This window comes from Chaetomium fimeti, assembly GCF_033439085.1.
Source record: "Chaetomium fimeti strain CBS 168.71 chromosome Unknown B0H64scaffold_5, whole genome shotgun sequence".
NCBI lineage: Eukaryota > Fungi > Ascomycota > Sordariomycetes > Sordariales > Chaetomiaceae > Chaetomium > Chaetomium fimeti.
The window spans coordinates 1,737,503-1,755,617 of record NW_026944333.1 but is presented as its reverse complement, the minus strand read 5'-3'; the positions used below and the strand labels follow the sequence as shown (position 1 = coordinate 1,755,617).

The window sequence follows — 18,115 nt, the reverse complement described above, 5'->3', positions numbered from 1 at the left end:
CTCAATCGCCTGAAAGCCTTCTAAAAACCTCGCGGTGCCCCGTGTAGTCTCAAATGCAATGCAGATGCCAAAGTCTAGGTGAACATCCCTCTACGGATGCCTTTCCCCCCCGCGAACCCAACCCATGCCGGAATTAACGAAATGCGGCCCCCTACTCCTTGTTGTAGTACGCATCCTGCTTCGCTCTGTTCGCGGGAGCGACGCCGCCCTCAACGCCTCTTTCGCCATGGACATGAGCCTGTCCCGCCCAAAACTCCTCCCGCTCTTTCATGATCTCCTCCGCCCAGGCATTCACCTCGTCCAGCACAATCTTTGTCTTGACGTATGTAAACTCGCCGAGATCCAGCCTCCCCTTGCCGCGCTTCTCGTACTCGATCATCTGCAGAAGAAGCTCCATCTTGTCGATGTCGTGGACATAGAGGCTGTCAAGCGTCTTCGAGTCCTCGTACTCTTGCCAGATAGCCCGGATCTCCGACCCGACGTTCCCGCCGTGCACTTTGCCGAGCAGGCCCTGCGTGATGTAATCCATGGTCGTCGCCTCGCGCCGGCTCTTCTCGGGCTTCGTAACGTTGTCGACGGGCGTGATGTCGCCGACGATCGACTCGGCCATGTCGTGGATCAGGCACATCTTCATACATTTGGCCATATCGAGCTTGGCAGCAAGGGCAGGAGGCGCCAGCATGCTAATCATGGACATTCGGTACATGTGGTCGGAGATGGACTCGCCCCTTCCACGCGGCGCTCGTCAGCAGGGGCGAGGTAGAGTAGCGGGAGCACAGCACAGGTACCTACCGGTCGATCGCGAATCTCCGCCACCCCTCCCGCTTGGTGGTCTTGAGGCGCTCAAGGAGGTGGAAGTACTCGACCGGCGAGCTCGTCCCCTCGACAGGCTTGCCCGTAGGGATTGTCTCCAGCACCTTTTCCACTGTCCATGGCCCGGTGATCGTTGGGTTCGGGTTGGGCACAATGCCAACATCTACCAACCCCTCGCCCTTCTCAGTTGGTTGTGCGCTTGGCGACATGGTTGTTGCTCTGTGGTGACGGAAGGATGCGCGATTCTGCTTGGTGGGGTGGAGGGGCAAAGAGGCCCAAGGGTCTTGCAATGTAGTGGCAAAAGGCCTGGTATTGTTTTTTTGGGGCGAAGTGTGCCGAGTGTGCGAAGCAAACAGGAAAGAGTCGAGATTTGTTCCCTCGTAGGTCAGGTACCTTGGGCCTCCGCCCATTCATCGAAAAGCCCAAGCATCTGAACGCGGGATGGAAGAGGCTTGGTGCCCCACCCTAGCTAACTGGGTCCCCAGCTCACGGGCCCGAGGGACCAAAACCTGGGTTCCGGTTGCAACACATCATGGGAAACTCCGTGTGTCATGCAATTATTCGCTACCAATCTAAATCATAATCGTAGACATCTCTGTACATCACCATCACCGCAGCAAGTCCAGCATGCGCCTACCAGCCCTGCACACGGAAATACCGGTCGCCGTCCGGATATCCTTCGATCAACACCTGGAAGTCCATGACCCTCCCAACCTTTTCCACCCTCAACTCCACCCGCGGGGGCGGGTTCAAATCCAAAAGCTCACGCCGCTTGCATAGGATTTGGCACTGTTGAGTGACCACCCCGTTTGTGTTGGGTATGGCCGAGGACTGTTCTGTTGGTTTACAGACGCGGTAGATGGGGATGGAAGGGCAACCGGCCTCTTCCCTCTCACGGAAGGCCTCAGGGATTAGGGGGATCACCAACGGCGCGGCGGACATCTTACGACCCTATGTAGGATAAATGCATGGCGCAGTCAGCTATCGGTCCAAACAAGGAGCGGCGCGAGGCCAGCCGATCGAAGGAGTCACCGGGGCCACGGAATGGAGAATTGGAAACGCACCTTCCTGATGAACCAGCTAATTTGTCCCTTCGGCCTCACGCCATCCCAGTAGCCGTAACTCTGGGAAGGGATGAGGGATACAATCTTCATCGGGGCCTCGGGGGCGAGAGGGGATACTGCCGATCCCGTGCCGGCGTCGTCGCCGCCAAACCTCGCGACGCAGGCGATCGCGGCACCGTTCTTCACCGCGAGTTGTCTGTTCATTCATGGTAGTGTAAGTTCCGCATTCTGCACTACTTCTCTTCTTCTGCCCATACCGCCCGTGCATGGAGTAGCTAACAACGCTGGACTTACCCCTGTTCGCCTGTAATCTCGACGCGTGGGGCGAGGAGGGGATCACGCCTCATCTCGGCTTCGAGAAACTTGTTGCGTCCAAAGCCGCCAACGACAACCAGTACCTGTGCCCCGGGTCGAAGAATTAACAACGGTGAAGCGGGAATGAATGGTGGGGAAGGTGGGACCTACATCCGGCCACCGATCAGTTTCTTCACGGACTGCGCGCATTTGGCTTTTGGCGAGTTCTATGACGCGGTCGGTAATCGTTCGAAACTCGTTGACAATATCGCCGCTAGAATACAATTGTGATAGTCAGTAGAATGCCACCACAGCGTCCAAAGGCAGAAGGGCAAGCTAACCCTTGAACAACGACCGGCAGATTGGTTCCGTCATGGAGTTGGAAATTGAGGGTGCGGGTCTCGGTGCACAAAGTTGTGGCAGGCCTGGAGCGCGACCACAGCCACAGCTCCTCGGCCTGGGCTTCAACCTTGCCCAAATCACTCCCCTTCACCTCGCTCCTCACGGTGCGTTCGACTTCCCTGGTGACCAAGGAGTATAGGGCGCGGCGCATGAACATGTCCCCGAGGAGTCGGCCTTCCCCAGCGACGCATTCTCCAACACAGAGCGGCGTGACAGTATCGATGTAGTAGGAAATGAAATCCTATCTATGGTTAGGAATCTGAAGAGAAGGAGGAAGAATGGGACGAAGACAGGCTTACCGCGGTGCCTCCACCGAGATCAGCAATGACAACTGTCTGACCTTTCTGTTGTAGGAAACCCGTTAGCTTAGGAAACGGAAGGGAAGCTGGTGTTGCACAAACCTGCAGTGGACGATGGCTCTGTAGCTGGGGGATGACGGCCAGTGCTGCCGCCTTAGGCTCATCCATGAATCCACATCGAGCGTCTGCGCGAACCACGTTGGACGCCTCGATGGCTTTCTTCATCCGGCTGACTGTCTCGTCACTCCACACAGCCGGGTTGGTGAACAGAAAGCACATATCTTCCTCGGCGACGGCGACGTTTTTTTCTTGCAGTTCGTCTTTGATACGGCGATCCGCGTCTGCCCACAAACGTTTCAGGTATGTGGTGACAGCCTCGGTCCCTGTCCACGACGCGTGGCGAATCTCGGAAATGGACTGGTTGACAAAGGCAATGGAATCCGGGAGCTCGTTCTCCAGGACGAGGTCGTCCGTGTGAAGAAGCGCGAGCTTGAACAGCCTCAGGGTCGGCGTCCTAGCGGCGATGCCGGTACCCCAACTGCCAGGGCCGTCATCGCGTTTAATCGCACTCAAGGTGGAGGGCTGCATCTCCTGTCCCTCGTCGTGTAGCGCTACCGAACACGGTGGTAGGGTTGAGTCCTGGCCAGGCCCCAGCAAGCAGTATGAGACCCCGCTTGTACTGTTCATGTAACGGATCAGCAATGGCACCGACGCATGAAGGGTAACATGATCTAAACAGCCCGTACCGGTTGCACGCAAGGTTGCGGGGAATGGGATGGACTCACGAGACGCCAGAGTCTATACCGATACAAAGGCGGTAACGAGCTATGGTTCTGCACGAGGCTGGTGTTGTTCGGGCTTGTCCTCGGCAACGGCTAGGATGTAGGGTTTGGAAGTCGTTTGGGAAAGGATATGGAAGACGCTGCCCAAGGACACAGGTTCTCTCGTGCGGTCAACCCAGAAATCGTTCTCTTTGCGTTTGAAGTTGAAGAGAAAGGTACCAATTTCTGAGAAAGGAGCGGCGAGGTTGCGAAAAGAAAAGGTGCTGCTGTTGTTGCTCGTCGCTTGCATGAGTCACAGGAGCTAGCTCATCCGACAGCTCGTGTAAAGTACCTAGATATCTCATGTCATGAAATTAGAGGATGGGAATAGCTCCACCACAACGACACGTCAGCAGCGGGTGCAAGCGCTGCAGCGCAGGTTAGGATGTTTGCACGGTGCCTGGCATGGCACGCGCATACATACCTACCTAAGCAAACAAGCCGGAGTCCGCTCCTCACCAAGGAAACCCGGTCTTCGGAAAGGACCCCGTGGCTGGGCGTTGAGCGGCAGGTCGGCAGGGCGCAGCCGCGTTATGGTGTCCCGTTTCATAGGGGAGGTTACTTGCATGGGTCATTATTATCATTCCGCCCAAAACGGAGGGAGGGGCTGCCAGGCATACTCATCGCTTTCAGAACGCCGGAAACGGCGGTGGCCTAGCCTCTCCTTCATGATTGGGAAATCAGAGAACTCCTTGTGTCAGCTGTTCTTTGAAGCTTCCGAGGGGCCTTGCTCGCGTCGAGAGAAAGCGGTCCTGCGTCGCTTTCTCCCCTCTCTCCCGCTCGATCCATCTTTAAGCATCTTTGGTTGCGGTCCCCTCCATCACGGACCGATACCCGCTTCTCATTTCTTCATTCTCTTATAGGTGCTCACTCCTGTCCTTGCAACAAGTTTCCGCCGTCAAACACCCAGCACAGCCTGTGACAATGCCCCGAAGCAAGCGCGCAAAGCCCAACGCACCTCTACCAGAGAGCTCATCTACACCAGATATGTCGGCTCAAGCGGCAGCTCCAAGCGATATGCAGACTAGCCTCACCGGCCAGCAGCCGACCACTTACAGAAACTGCACCGCCACGTGCTGCCAGACGGATTCCCGGGCCGCCCACCTCCGCGCACTAGACCGCTACACGAACGGGCCCTGCGTGGATGGACTACTAGATAGAGGCGGCTGGGAGACGTTGGCCACCATGGTGATAGTGCAGGCGGGGACTGTACGAAAGCTGGGCCTGGCGCGGTGGGAAGATCTGACCCCTGAGACGAGGGAGAAGCTAAGCAGCTGGTCCCCCGCCGCGAGACAATTGTGGGAATCGGACTTCCTGGCTCATCATGAGGCCATGGTTCGGGCTTGGATCTGGCATTATCTTGACGATAACCTGTTTTCCTTTGCGGGTGGCGCCCAGGGGCAGTCGCTCGTTGCGCTCAGTTCCCCGGTCTGGGAGCATTTCCGGGCGTTTCGCCGGGATCTGAATGGTGAGACACCTGACACCTTTCCACCCACACCTTTCCACCCTGTGGCCAGATTGTATTAACGCCCCCGTTTAGTCCTGCTCCATGACCCCAAGGGCCCCGATGATCACCTGTATCGAATCCAGTTCTATGCCTGGAGCCGCATGACCGAACACCTCGTCCGCAAAGGGCTCGGTGAGGAGGATTCGATCAAGGCGGCAGACTTGGTCCCCCATTATAAGAAACATCTTCGCCTCATTCTCCAGGATGGAGACGACAAGATTCCTGACGATGCTCATGATGGAGACTTGAGGTGGCGTTTTGGCGATATTGAGGACACTCCCGGCGGCCCTCCGCATCACCAGATCAGGCAACTCATCGAGGCAGCCCTGATCGCACAGTATTATGTCCATGGAGTCTACCCCGGGAGCCACACCCTCAGATTCTCCCCAATTGGCAGCGACAGCATCTTCGGCTTTCCCGTCGACGAAGAGTGGATGAAGTTGACCTACCCAGTCGAGATCCCCTACTACCGACCCGGTAGTGAGGAGATGCCGCCCGTTCAGCTGGTCAGCGATCCCATGCTTGTCGTCAGCGGTGTTGATGGTCTGAGCTACGACAGAAAATTTACTCGTCACGCCCCTATGCGAGTTGTCGCCCCTTGGACATTTGGCGGCAAGGAGGCCGCGCCGTTCGTCTACCCCGGGTTTGAAAAAGGCTGGGAGCAGGTTCAGGCCAGGCATGCGGAAAGAATCGAAGCGATGCTCAAGAAGGCCGGGGGGGAGGGAGCAGCAGACCTAACGGACAACAGCGAGGCGTCCCAGACCACGCAGGACCACGCTGCCGACGAGGGAGAGACTGAGGATCAGGCCGACTCGTCGAAGGATTAGGAGGCCTGGAGGCTTGTTGAGGTTCTTGTCCGTCATTCCTTAACCATTGGTACCTTAGGTAGTCAACACGCACACTGTGGAATTCTTGATCTTTTTGTTCCGTTTGCAAAGTCCAAAGCAGTCAGCTCTGGTGAACAACATGCTACATGCAACACTGTGACGTCCCTCCTACCGACGCGCAAGCTGGTGCCACTCTGCCATCTCGACCCCCCAGGGCTAATTACGACATCCAGCCTCCAGGTTTCCAGGTGAGGAAGACGACAACCGTTTCCCCGTTCCGTTTCCCCCCTCCCGGCCGACCACGTCTAAAAGCTGATCAGTATCACAAGAGGCACGCCGTTGCCGGTATCCCAATCACTGCCCTTGGGGTTTGTTCGTCGGCCCCGCCTCTGTCTGCTTCCGGTGTTGGAGTGGGTGGTCTCGACCGGGCATGTTGGGCTTCACCGCCGGGAAGATAGACAGACAGGGAGGCAGGCAGACTGTGTGCTGGAGCCAAGGACCCGAAACGAAGCAAATTCCCAGCGCATGGTGTGACTGCGCGGAGTGTGCCGCCTCATTCTGTACGAAGCCGGTGGCCAAAAGCCGCCCTCCCACCCGTCAACCAATCAGCCGCTCAGTACCTAGGAGTCAATCCGTTTGACCCCCCAATCTCTGTTCAAACAACGCCTGGCCAAATTCGGACATTCTGATGGCAGTGACCGGCCTGGGGCATGCGCCGCTTGCCGGTCCTATCACTTCTCTGTTAGAGATGAGAAATTCAAATTGTGGAAAGTGGAAACCGCGGAATCCTACCGCATGCCCTTCTCGGAATTCCGAATGTGTGATCATTATGGCGGCAATCTACAGCACCCCATAATCACCCCGGGTTGTTGTTGTTGTTGTTGTTGTTGTTGTTGTTGTTGTTGTTGTTGTTGTTGTTGTTGTTGTTGTTGTTGTTGTTGTTGTTGTTACTGCCAGAGCGTCATCGCCACCTGTAAACGACGGGAAGCCAGTCCGGGACTCATTTCCCTTCCTGACCTGGGAGGACCACGCGCGGGCCCGCGCATGCATGCATGATGCCGGTGTATTGCCATATAAACAGAGTGCCTATCTACCTGGTAACTAACTCCGACCAGATGCAGAGTGGAGCAGGAGTAGACGGAAGATGGCAGGAATGGGAGAGTAACGTTACCACGTAGGCAGGAGTCAGGACATCAATATTCCAGATACGGCTGCCGCAACGACAAATCACGTAGTCCATCACCTTCAAGGTTCCCCCAAAGGGCGGTGGCATGCATGGTGTCGGGGGTGGGCTGGGTGGCCAGAACCAGACAGCCTCACTCCCTCCCTGCAAGTCGCCACGGAAACCGGAATGGTTTGATTGAAGAGAGCTGATCTGGCAGCGCCCAGGCCTACATAGCCCGGATGCTCACCTCGTCACATACATGACACAGAGACATGTCACCGCCCGCGGGATGCAAGGAAATCGTTGAGTCGGCGAGGCGGGCGCCAGGCTGGGAGGGGTCGGGACTTCGCGGCAAGCGAAGAGTGCCTGATCGAGATCTCCAACTGCCCATTCACCGTTTGACTGGACAAGACCGGTGACACGCCCCTCTTGGCTCCATCTCATCTCCCGCGAAGCAATACTTTGCGGGGCCTCGAGGTTGTCAACGACCAACCCGGGCCATTTCGGAACGGGCAACTACACAGTAGGCCTCACGCAAATGGAGGCAGCCAATCTGATCTGCTTGAACGACAAGCTCACGGTCCTCAGGGTTCTCACATGGGGCCGGAGTTCGGACTTGTGGCGGCCCGTCCATGACGGTGACGAATTATTCGTGCCCGAGCCTGTCATGACGGGAAGCAGGCAGGGACGGCGCGGACGTGTGTGTCGGTGCGTTATCCTGACAGGGACATTTCGGCCAAGTCTAGAGTTACTCCATCTTCTTGCTCAACGAGATGTCTTGTTCTGAGGCCAGGCAGACGCAAGCAATTCCCAACATGGCCGAGATCTCAGTCAGAGCGCCAACCCTCGGATCGGATACCGACGTTTACAATCTTCACGACGTACGTGCTACTCACTGACCATGCCCACACTCACTCCCCTCTGACTCTCTCTCTCTCTCCGCAGACTCCGCGCTCCCTCCACCTCTCCAGCACAAACCGCACCCTCTCCTCATGCCCGCCCACCCTCGCGTCCAGCACCTCATACGGCACGCCCTCCGCCTCCAGAAACCGACAAAACACGCCATGGAACCCAACCCACTCCTCCACGTCCTCTGGCATCAACCGCACCCCATCGTCACGCAACCAGCCTGCCGCCGCCAGCCCGGCCTCGCACACCACCACCAGCGACGCCCGCATCCGCGCCCGCAGCTCCGCCCACGCTGCCGTCCCCGCCAGCTCCCGCCCAGCCTCGGGCCCCGCGTACCGCAGCGCGTACGCGATCGGGTCCGCCCCCGACCGGTCCGACACGAACCACCCGGGCCCGCCGCCGCCGCCAGTCCCCGTCGGCACCGCCCCTGGTGCTGTCCAGCCCGTCTCACCACTCTCACCACTCTCACCACTCTCACCACTCTCACCACTCTTACCACTCTCACCCCCCTCACCACTCTCACCACTCTCACCACTCTCACCCCCCTCACCACTCTCACCCACCCCGCCCGTCCCGCCCGTCCCGCCCGTCATCACGAGGCAAGCCTCTTCCGCGGTCATCCGCAGCCCAACGGCCCGCGCCTCGGCCACCGCCTGCGCCTGCAGGATCAGCCGCTGCAGGGCGAGGCTGCGCGCCGGGATGCGCACGTCCCGCGCGCTGAAGCGGTGCGTCGCCAGCACGCCGCGCGCGACCTCGGTGATGATGGTCGGCGGTGGCGTGATGGCGGGTGGTGGCATGGTGGCGGGTGGCATGGTGGCGGGTGGGGTGCTGGCGGGTGGTGGTGGTGGTGGCGACGAGGAGGAGGAAGGGTTGGTCATGCTGAGGTCGCCTTGGAAATGGGCGCGCAGGTTGTTGACTAGCGTCGTCTTGCCTGTGCACTGCGCGCCGACAATGTAGATGTTGGGGGGTGGGCTCCAGGGGGGGTTCATGGTGGTCATGAGGAGGGTGTTGGTGTTGTTGGGGCTGGGGTGGGTTGTTGTTCGGATAGGTGGGCAGGCCATCGCGGGTGAAGAGTGGTTGTTGGTGTTTCTTGAGTAAGTCCTTCTATCGAGACCATTGCCGTGATTTTGATCGGTGCTGATGAGTGGAATTAAGGTTTCGGGGTTCACAACCTAGGTATGCAGTGTCCTCACCGTCGGCAGCCACCGAGCGGTTACCTATTCGAGTAAGTGAGGCCTACAACGGGCGGGGAAGTTGTGCAACATGCACTGCATTAAGGCTGTTGTGTAACTTGGGTAATGTTGGTATGTCTGTCTCCGCAACCCCTGTCTTCCCTTGACCTTCTTAGACATGTCACCACATCTGCTTTGAAAAGCCTAAACTGACTTGCTGGTGTCGACTCAGAATCCTGCACTTTCCAAGTTCCAACAAACAAGCCGACTGCCCCTGGGCCACCTCTGCCTACACCATGCCTCCCAAGACGACTCATGCCCCTCCAAAGAAGGCCAATCTCGCAAGTCTTCGGCTCACATTGCAAAGCCCCATCAGCCTGGACAATCGCGAGTGGAAATATCAAATTCAAAATCTCCAACCTGCTCGGGAACTTGATCAGAGGAGGCTCATCAAGACGATTAGCCTAATCACCACAGGAGGAAGAAACGAGATCGTGCTATCATTCGAGAGGGCTGAAGACAACCGAGCCATCCGTGGAGAGCCGCTCAACAAGTTTCTTGTGGTTTCCATTGCCGAGCTTCGCTCCCCACCCCGATCACAACATCCACAGCCTGCCCAGGACGCGACAAGCACTGCCACCGCTCTGCAGCCCCTAACTCCCAGAGAGTGTGCCGACTACGCTACCAGGGTCCTCAAAACCGGCATTACTTTGCAGGGGGTACATTACAACTTCTATGGCCACAGCAACAGCCAGCTCCAGTCCCGCACCTGTTTTCTCTACGCCGCCCCCAGGGATGTCATCTCCCGCAGGGTTGAGTCGCTGGGCGACTTTTCAAAGATGAAGACGGTTGCGAAGAAGGCCAAGCGGATCGGTCTTCTATTCTCCACGGCCAAGGCAGCCATGACCATCTCGCCAGACCGAGTCGATGATATTCCAGACATCGAGACCGCCGATTACATCTTCACCGACGGCTGCGGCTTGATTGCTCCCCAACTCGCCCAAGAGCTGGCGAGGAGAGTTGGCATCGTTTTCAGAGACCGCCGTTACACCCCCTCCGTTCTGCAAATCAGGTACCGCGGCTACAAGGGGGTGGTCACCGTCGATCCAGCCATGGCGAAGGACAAGAAGTTCCTACTGAGGATGAGGAAGTCCATGAAGAAGTTTTCCGGCGGCGACGACCACTCGTTCTCGGTTGTTGAGTACTCAAAGGTACGAAACCTCGACCCGTCTCCAGTGCCTCGACCCCGTCGTCCCTGCTGACATCTCGCTCCAGCCGTACACTTATGGCTACCTCAACGACGAGGTCATCGTTCTCCTTGATGCCCTGGGCGTAGACCGTGCCGTTATCAAGCAAAAGCAGGAGGAGCATTTCCGTTTCCTTTCCGACGCGTCCCAAGATTCCAGGTCCGCGTTTCGCTTCCTCTCCTACCTCAACATGCCCGAGCTTGCCGAACGCGTGTTGATGGACTCGCTGGAGTCTGTTCGGCCAAAGATCCAGGCCCTCGTCAAGAATGAGTATGACAAGATGCTCAACAAGAGGCGCGAGCAGAAATGCCGAATTCTGCTCCCCAAGTCAAGGCTCCTCTTCGGTGTTTGTGATGCCTGGGGTGTCTTGAAAGAGGGCGAGTGCGCCGTCAAGATCACCATGGACGGGGACGGACAGCCGGCCGCCTTGAAGGGGTGCGACGTCCTGGTCACGAGAAACCCGTGCCTCCATCCGGGGGATATGCAGAAATTCAAAGTCGTGGAGAAACGGGAGCTTGCTCACTTGGTTGATTGCATCGTATTTTCCACCCAAGGCCGTAGGCCAGCCGCGGATCTGATGTCGGGGGGTGACCTGGACGGTGATACTTGTAAGTATTTCCTACTTCCATGCGCACACCTACTCAGCATGGCTGATTTTGTGACAGTCTTTGTGTGTTGGGACAGCGGCATCGTTCCGGCCACCATGTCACAGCCGGCACAGTACCCCGGTGGCAAAGAGCGCATGAGGTTCGAACCCATTACGGACGACGACCGTCTCGAGTACTTCGCCCGTTACACCAACGCATCCTTGGGCCGTGTCAAGAACCTCTACCTCGACTGGGCTCGGGCGTGTGGGCCTATGGCCGAGCAGTGCCAGGAACTCAACAGGCTCTTCTCCCAATGCGTGGATGGCAACCGCATCAGGGTACCTCAGAAGCTGGAGAAAGCCCCGCGTCCACCCGAGGATGCCCTGCCTTTCATTCTTGATGATGTCCATGATGCTGCCAAGCAACTCATCCAACAAGCCCAGGCATCAGACCGCGGAAGAGCACTAGACGGGTACGATTTTGACGCTGTCGAGCTCCTCTTGAGCCGCGAGGACATTGCCGTCTCGGAATATGAACTTCTTCGCATGGCCTTGCGGTGGTGCCGCAAGAACGGGGCTCGGCTGGAGGACCTCCTTCACCTTTTTGATCTGAATGTCCTGACCAGCGAGGAGAGGGCGTGGATCTTACAACAACTTCCCGCCTCACAAGATATCTCCGCACTGGTCCGGAATGCTGTCCGTTCGTCTAACCTGCTCCCCGAAGCAGCTGCGGCCCGATTCCAGCTTAATCACCACGGCGTACAATGGAAACGGGTTTTCGATTCCTCACGAGATCGACTAGCCACCTTTCTGGACACTGCGAGCAAGACAATGGGTCTCTTCCACCGCAAGCTGCTCGTCCTGCGCGTCGACGAGCGGCTCACGCTTGCCATCTACGTCCCGCGGATTATCGAGCCGGCCCAAGACTCGCTAGTCGACGACACGGTGCGGCTGTTCGCGTTCCCCCACACGCAGGGAACTGAGATGCAGAGCCGGATGTCCCTTCCCACCAAGATGACGTACCAGCTGTACTGCGACGAGGGGGCGTTCCAGCTCTTTGAAGGGCAGCGGGCGAATACCTGGATTTACATTGTCAGGGGTCGGTCAGACGACAGCTCGTATCGGAACACCGAGAACGTTGGTGACCGGCGGAGACAGCGGCAGGAGACTATCGACAGTGGAATGAACTTCGACTACCGGGTCAGTATTGCGCTTAACAAGTTCAGTAGTGGTCTTCAGAGACATGTTGGGAGGGTAAACCGGAACGGCCTTTCTGATGCGGTGAGTTTACTAGGAAATGTAGGAGTCACCCCCTGCTCACGAGGTCTAGGAAATATATGTCATCAGCAACAGAGACGTCAACTCGATGCGGACCCTTGACCTTTGGCTCGAACACATCGATACGGAAACGAGGCTTCCGTTGTTCGACAAGGAAATCGAGGAGTACACGATTCCCAGCCTGAAAGGCGTCGATTGGGATTCGGAACCAGCTTATATCGTTGATATCGCCCGGCAGCAGGATATGGCAGCCTTCAAGAGACTGGAAACACCCGCGCAATTCGGGGAAGTTTTCACCTGGCTCCTTGAACGTTCTCAGTCCCTTCTGCTGCGAAGCTTCGACTACCTGCTCGCCGCATTGAGAAACGGTGGTCTTGATAATATCCGGCCGACAATCCTGCTACCTACGATGATTACGTTTCTCAAGGCAGCCCCGTTTCTCGCCATCAGCTTCGGCCGCATGGAGCCAGTCGAGCCTGGAGACGGAAACGTCGAGAATTTAGAGATGGGGGTCTGGTCGGTAGAGGTCCTCCGCGGCTACATCCTCTCAGCAAACGAGGCACAGGAGCTGGTTCTCGCTCCGTTGCGGTCATTTTTATCACGAGTCCGCAGCTTGACGTTGGACAGCTTCGCCAACCTTGTTGAGCTAGCCGCACTAACTGTGCGCCAACCGGATATTGCCGAGGACATCCTCCTCGAGTGCTTCGAACGGGAGAGCGCTCGTCTTCTCCCAGGCCGACCCGCTCTGGTTCGCCATTTCGTCCACAATACCATCGCGATTGCCCTTGATCACGTTGGGGAGGCATCAGAACAAGCAAAGGCGAGAGGGGACTTGCTACAGTTGAAGCTCTTACCCGAGGACCGTGACGGATATCAAGTCGTCGAGATCATCTTCAGGATCGACTCAACCGGTGGCACGCCTGAAAACTCAGCACATGTACGCCTGACTGCGGCAACCGCACCGGCCAACGTGATCCTCGCCAAACCATACTCGATCGATGCTCTGGTCATACACTCCGAGCAGGGTCTCGCTCGCTTCCAATGCTTCCATCCGCTTCCTTCCTTTTATGAGCGATGCCCGTGGAAGTTGGAGTATTGCGGGCCGTTCACTACAACCAAGACCATGTTCGACGCGGTGCGCCGCTTCGCCGTACATTTCGAAGATTGCTGCGAAGTAGCGAATCAGATCCTCTTGGGTGACGTCCCCGGGTCTCGAGGCCTCGACCTGGACATCAATGCCAAACGAGTCCTACCCGAGTACCCCCAGAAGGAAAATCTGAATGCGAGCCAGAACGACGCGGTTCAGGCCGCTCTAAACTCACCTGTTACTTGTCTATGGGGCCCGCCAGGGACAGGGAAAACGGAGACGATTGTCCAAATCATCCGCGCTCTCCAGATTTGCTTCGACAAACCCAGGATCTTAGTGACAGCCCCAACACACAACGCCGTGGACAACGTCCTGCGACGATATATCGGCCAAGTGAGCTCGACGGTTCTAGCCAGCAACCCGCATCTCGTCCCGCTGCGTGTCTCGACCGAGATCAGAAAGGTCGCCGAAGACCTGAGGAAGTACACGTGCGACGCTATGGTGGGCCAGGAGATCCACGCCAACCGCGCGGCCCTAAACCAAGCAAAGAAAAGGGTCAAGGAATGCAGCATCATCTTCACCACCTGCGTCGGCGCAGGTCTTGGCCTCCTCCGCGAGCAGGCGTTCGACATGGTCATCGTCGACGAGGCGTCCCAGCAGACAGAGCCAGCCTCACTGGTCCCGCTGGTCAAGGGCTGCCAGAAAGCCATCCTAGTTGGCGACCACGTCCAACTCCGACCGACCGTGCAGCAGCACTCCCTGGCCATGGAATTTGACAAGTCCCTCTTCGAGCGGCTCTACACGCAACAGTCAACCGCTACCATGGCAGCAGCCGCCAACCCCTCCCCACTCGCCTCCCCGCCGGCCCTCGCCCTCCTGATGCTCGACACGCAGTACCGCATGCACCCGTCAATCAGCGCCTTCCCCTCGGCTGAGTTCTACTCGCACCGCCTGCGAACGGGCATCCCATCCAGCGCACGTCCGCTCTTTCAGTCCGCGTTTCCATGGCCAGCACAGAGCCCGGACGCGCACCCAACATCCCACCCACACCCTGATGACAACGGCAACGGCAACGGCAACGACCTAGCGCGTAGCGTTTTCATCGATTGCATAGCGCGCGAGGAGCTCGGCGGCAAGTCCAAGACCAACGCGGGGCAGGCCGAGCTGTGCGCGCGCGTGTGCCGCCTGCTGCTGAAAGCGCGGCCCACCACCTCCAAGTCTGCCACCAACACCACTGGCACCTCCTCCTCCAAAACCACCACTACCAACCCCCCCGCATCAACCAGCACCACCACGCCCCAGTCACCGACATCCCACTCCCAATCCCACCCCCAATCCCAACCCCCCTCCCCACCATTCACAACCCCCACCCCGCAATCCATCGCCGTCCTCACCCCCTACGCCAAACAAGCCGACCTCCTCCGCCGCCTGCTCTCCAACACCGGCACCGCCACAGGCACATCCCTCGTGGAGGTATCCAGCATCGACGGCTTCCAGGGGCGCGAGGCCGACGTGGTGGTGCTGGTGACGGTGCGGTGCAACGAGAGCGGGGAGATCGGGTTCCTGAAGGACGAGCGGCGGATGAATGTGGCGCTGACGAGGGCGCGGGCGGGGGTGGTTGTTTTGGGGAGTCGGGAGACGTTGGCGGGGAGGAGAAGGACGGGGGGTGTTGTTGGGGGTGGTTCTGGTGGGGGTGCTGGGGGGAGTGGGAGTGGGAGTGGGAGTGGTGGGAATGGTGGGTATGGGGTTGGAGTTGGAGTTGGGGGGCAGGGGAGTGAGGGGGATGAGGGGGAGGAGGGGAAGGAGTTGTGGAGGAGGTTGCTTGGTGGGTTGGCCGGTGTGAGTGTGGAGGTGTTGGAGGGGATTGAGATTTGATGGTTCTTGTTCGTTTGTGAGGAAGCCATGCAAATACTTATCGATAAGGTAGTCTTGAGCTCCAACGTTCCCTCTGAGTCGGCCCAAGTTGACGTGCTGGTGGTTCCATATCGGTAATCGCAATCTGTAATCGATAACTCACTTCAACGGTGCGAATGTGGGTCGGCACAAGGCCCCCTGCAGCTGAGCGCAGCCTCATGCCGATATCCCCGGGGAGCTGCATCTTGGCGCGTCGCCCCGCCGAAACTTCAACGTCATGTCATTGCAGCTCGAATCGCCAGGCCCTGAGCACGACACGTAAATAGGCCACCTGCTGCTCCCGCAATGGCTGTTCGCCATCTTCGCTTCGAAATCCGCCGCCATCCTTGTGACACCGCGAATCGGCCGATTCAAGCTCACAATGGCGACTTTCCGACCCCCTCGCAGCATGTCCCTAAAGATGCGCTCAGTTGTCCAGAAGCTCCTTCTCGTGTTCCTCGTTTGGACGATAATCGAGGCCCACATCAGCCATTACCGCATCGCACGCACCGAGCGAGAGGCCAGGGCCAAGGGCGTCCTGATTGAGCCGACGCGCGTCTACATCGCCAGTTTGCATTGGAACAACGAGAAGATGCTCCGGTCCGAGTGGAACAAGGGCGTGGTCGAGCTGGTCAATACATTTGGGCCCGACAACGTTTTTGTCAGTGTCTACGAGAGCGGCAGCTGGGATAACTCCAAGGGCGCCCTGCGCGAACTCGACCAGGAGTTGGACAGGAGAGGCGTCCCCAGGAAGATCATCTTGGAGGAAGAGACGCACAAAGACCTGATCAACGGGCCACAGGAGGACGATGGGTGGATTACCATTCCTGATGGTACGAGGATGCCTAGACGGATCCCCTACCTGTCCAGGTTACGGAATCTCTCGCTGCAGCCGTTGCTGGAGCTCGCCATGAACGGGACGACATTTGACCATGTCCTGTTCCTGGGCGACGTTGTCTTTTCGGTGGGTTTCCCTTCCTCAGTCCTCCATGGATCCTCTTCCGCTAATATTCCCCAGGTCTCCGACGTTCTCAACCTCCTCAAAACCAACAACGGCCACTACGCCGCCGCCTGCTCCCTCGACTTCAGCAAACCCCCCCCATTCTACGACACCTTCGCTCTCCGCGACTCCCGCGGCCACGAGCACGCTTCACAAACATGGCCCTACTTCCGCTCATCCAAGTCCCGCAAAGCCATGGTCAACGCCCAACCCGTCCCCGTCTCCAGCTGCTGGAACGGCATTGGTAAGCATCCCGCTCACCCCACCACCCCATTACACCCCCCACCCTCCCACCCTTAGATCGCAAACACCGCGCCCTTAAGAACGCAAACAAACAACTAACCCCCACCCCCATCCGCAGTCGCCATGCCCGCCTCCACCTTCACCGGCATCCGCGGCCTCAAGTTCCGCGGCATCCCGGACTCGCTCGCCGCCGCCCACCTCGAGGCCTCCGAGTGCTGCCTGATCCACGCCGACAACCCGGGCTCGCGCACCCGCGGCGTCTTTGTCAACCCGGCCGTGCGCGTCGGCTACAACCGGCCCGCCTACGACGCCGTCCACACTTTCGTCAATGGTGGTGATGGTGGGGGTGGGGGTAGTGGTGGTGGGGGGAGTTGGTTGTCGCTGACGGAGGTGTATTTTGGGCTGTGGCGGAGCCGGTTTGCGCGGTGGTTTACTTCGTCGTGGTTTGAGGAGCGGGATGTGAGGGGCCGGATTGCGAAGTGGGCGCGGTCTGGGGAGGGGAGGGTGGAGAAGGGGGGGTTTTGTGTGGTGGATGAGATGCAGATTGTGGTGGAGAATGGGTGGAAGCATTTGTGATGGTGTTGGTGTTCTTGGATGGGGGTTGTTATGGCATGCTGTTTGGTTAGAGGGCTATGATAGATAGTAATGTTTATTTGCGTAAACGATGTCCTGGGATTTCTTCCCGGCAGCAGTGGATGCTGGGGTACTCATCCTTGGGATACCACTCATTCCAGTACCACCTGTTTAGGTACCTTTTTGTTTGTACCGCATTGCATATCCCACGATGACTCAAAATCCTCTTGTTCGCAGCATTTCTTCCTTGGTCAACAATCCCAGATGAGGGCAATATTCACAGCCCCTTCACCGTGCTTTGGTCAGATTGAAAGCACTTCAAAGTCTGATTTTAGGAGGTGTTCACAGCCTATACTACAAAACTGTATTTACTTGGCTCCAGTAGCAAAAGGGGCATGTGCTACACGAAGTAAACAGAACAACCAGCTTGTAAATCCGACCAAGCCTTTTTGTGTGCATTCCTTTCAGTGGGAAGAGGAAGTAAGAGATGAATCAGAGGCCCCCTAGCGCTCCTCACTCCCCGAGACCAACACAAAGCACCTAAACCCGAATTCTGCCCCAAACATTACAACAGTGATACAATAGCACCCGTAATACTAACCAACTCAGTAAGTGTGCCAATCTGTGAGGACTAAAGCACCTTGGTTCAAGATTCAACTCTCGGCCAAGTAGCAGTTAAAGGGACTCAACTGACTGCCCAAGCCCCATGTTATTTTCGCGAAGGCTTTCCAAGCAAGGTCTCACAGTGACTTATGCTTGGGATGAAACGACTACACGCTAGCTCGGTTGGTTGTGTTCTCTGAAGAGATCCTATATTCCATTCCATTCCTAGGTGTGCCCTCCGCCCTTCTCATTCCTAGTCCTTTTTCCCACGTCGCAAACAACTTAAAATGGGACTTTTACTTCATCGCCATACGTGTATGAGCTGTTCTGGG

General features: G+C 57.7%; 6 protein-coding genes across 6 annotated transcripts; 3 read left to right on the top strand and 3 right to left on the bottom strand.

Annotated features, from left to right (window-relative positions):
- Positions 1–17: 17 nt before the first annotated feature.
- B0H64DRAFT_400461 (HD domain-containing protein) lies at positions 18–1,135 on the bottom strand. The gene is made up of 2 exons (XM_062804068.1): positions 793–1,135; positions 18–728 (listed from the first exon to the last, which is right to left on the bottom strand). The coding sequence occupies exons 1-2, from the start codon at positions 1,020–1,022 to the stop codon at positions 152–154; spliced, it is 807 nt and encodes a 268-aa protein (XP_062657864.1). The 5' UTR covers positions 1,023–1,135; the 3' UTR covers positions 18–151.
- A 160-nt stretch (positions 1,136–1,295) lies between these two features.
- B0H64DRAFT_475826 (uncharacterized protein) lies at positions 1,296–3,460 on the bottom strand (the record flags this gene model as incomplete). The annotated part of the gene is made up of 7 exons (XM_062808123.1): positions 1,296–1,764; positions 1,878–2,073; positions 2,172–2,275; positions 2,343–2,445; positions 2,513–2,814; positions 2,873–2,917; positions 2,975–3,460. The coding sequence occupies 7 exons, from the start codon at positions 3,458–3,460 to the stop codon at positions 1,447–1,449; spliced, it is 1,554 nt and encodes a 517-aa protein (XP_062657863.1). The 3' UTR covers positions 1,296–1,446.
- Positions 3,461–4,406: 946 nt separating this feature from the next.
- Positions 4,407–6,107, top strand: B0H64DRAFT_433529 (uncharacterized protein). Its single transcript, XM_062806052.1, has 2 exons — positions 4,407–5,161; positions 5,234–6,107. The coding sequence occupies exons 1-2, from the start codon at positions 4,618–4,620 to the stop codon at positions 6,025–6,027; spliced, it is 1,338 nt and encodes a 445-aa protein (XP_062657862.1). The 5' UTR covers positions 4,407–4,617; the 3' UTR covers positions 6,028–6,107.
- A 1,615-nt stretch (positions 6,108–7,722) lies between these two features.
- Positions 7,723–9,310, bottom strand: B0H64DRAFT_433528 (uncharacterized protein). The gene is made up of 2 exons (XM_062806051.1): positions 8,661–9,310; positions 7,723–8,534 (listed from the first exon to the last, which is right to left on the bottom strand). Exons 1-2 carry the CDS (start codon positions 9,160–9,162, stop codon positions 8,104–8,106), a joined length of 933 nt encoding a protein of 310 aa, XP_062657861.1. The 5' UTR covers positions 9,163–9,310; the 3' UTR covers positions 7,723–8,103.
- Positions 9,311–9,569: 259 nt separating this feature from the next.
- On the top strand, positions 9,570–15,346 carry B0H64DRAFT_325376 (RNA dependent RNA polymerase-domain-containing protein; the record flags this gene model as incomplete). The annotated part of the gene is made up of 6 exons (XM_062800697.1): positions 9,570–10,484; positions 10,549–11,128; positions 11,186–12,387; positions 12,437–14,647; positions 14,774–15,139; positions 15,251–15,346. 6 exons carry the CDS (start codon positions 9,570–9,572, stop codon positions 15,344–15,346), a joined length of 5,370 nt encoding a protein of 1,789 aa, XP_062657860.1.
- A 126-nt stretch (positions 15,347–15,472) lies between these two features.
- B0H64DRAFT_361757 (glycosyltransferase family 69 protein) lies at positions 15,473–17,216 on the top strand. Its single transcript, XM_062801747.1, has 3 exons — positions 15,473–16,328; positions 16,383–16,608; positions 16,726–17,216. The coding sequence occupies exons 1-3, from the start codon at positions 15,747–15,749 to the stop codon at positions 17,181–17,183; spliced, it is 1,266 nt and encodes a 421-aa protein (XP_062657859.1). The 5' UTR covers positions 15,473–15,746; the 3' UTR covers positions 17,184–17,216.
- Positions 17,217–18,115: the final 899 nt, after the last annotated feature.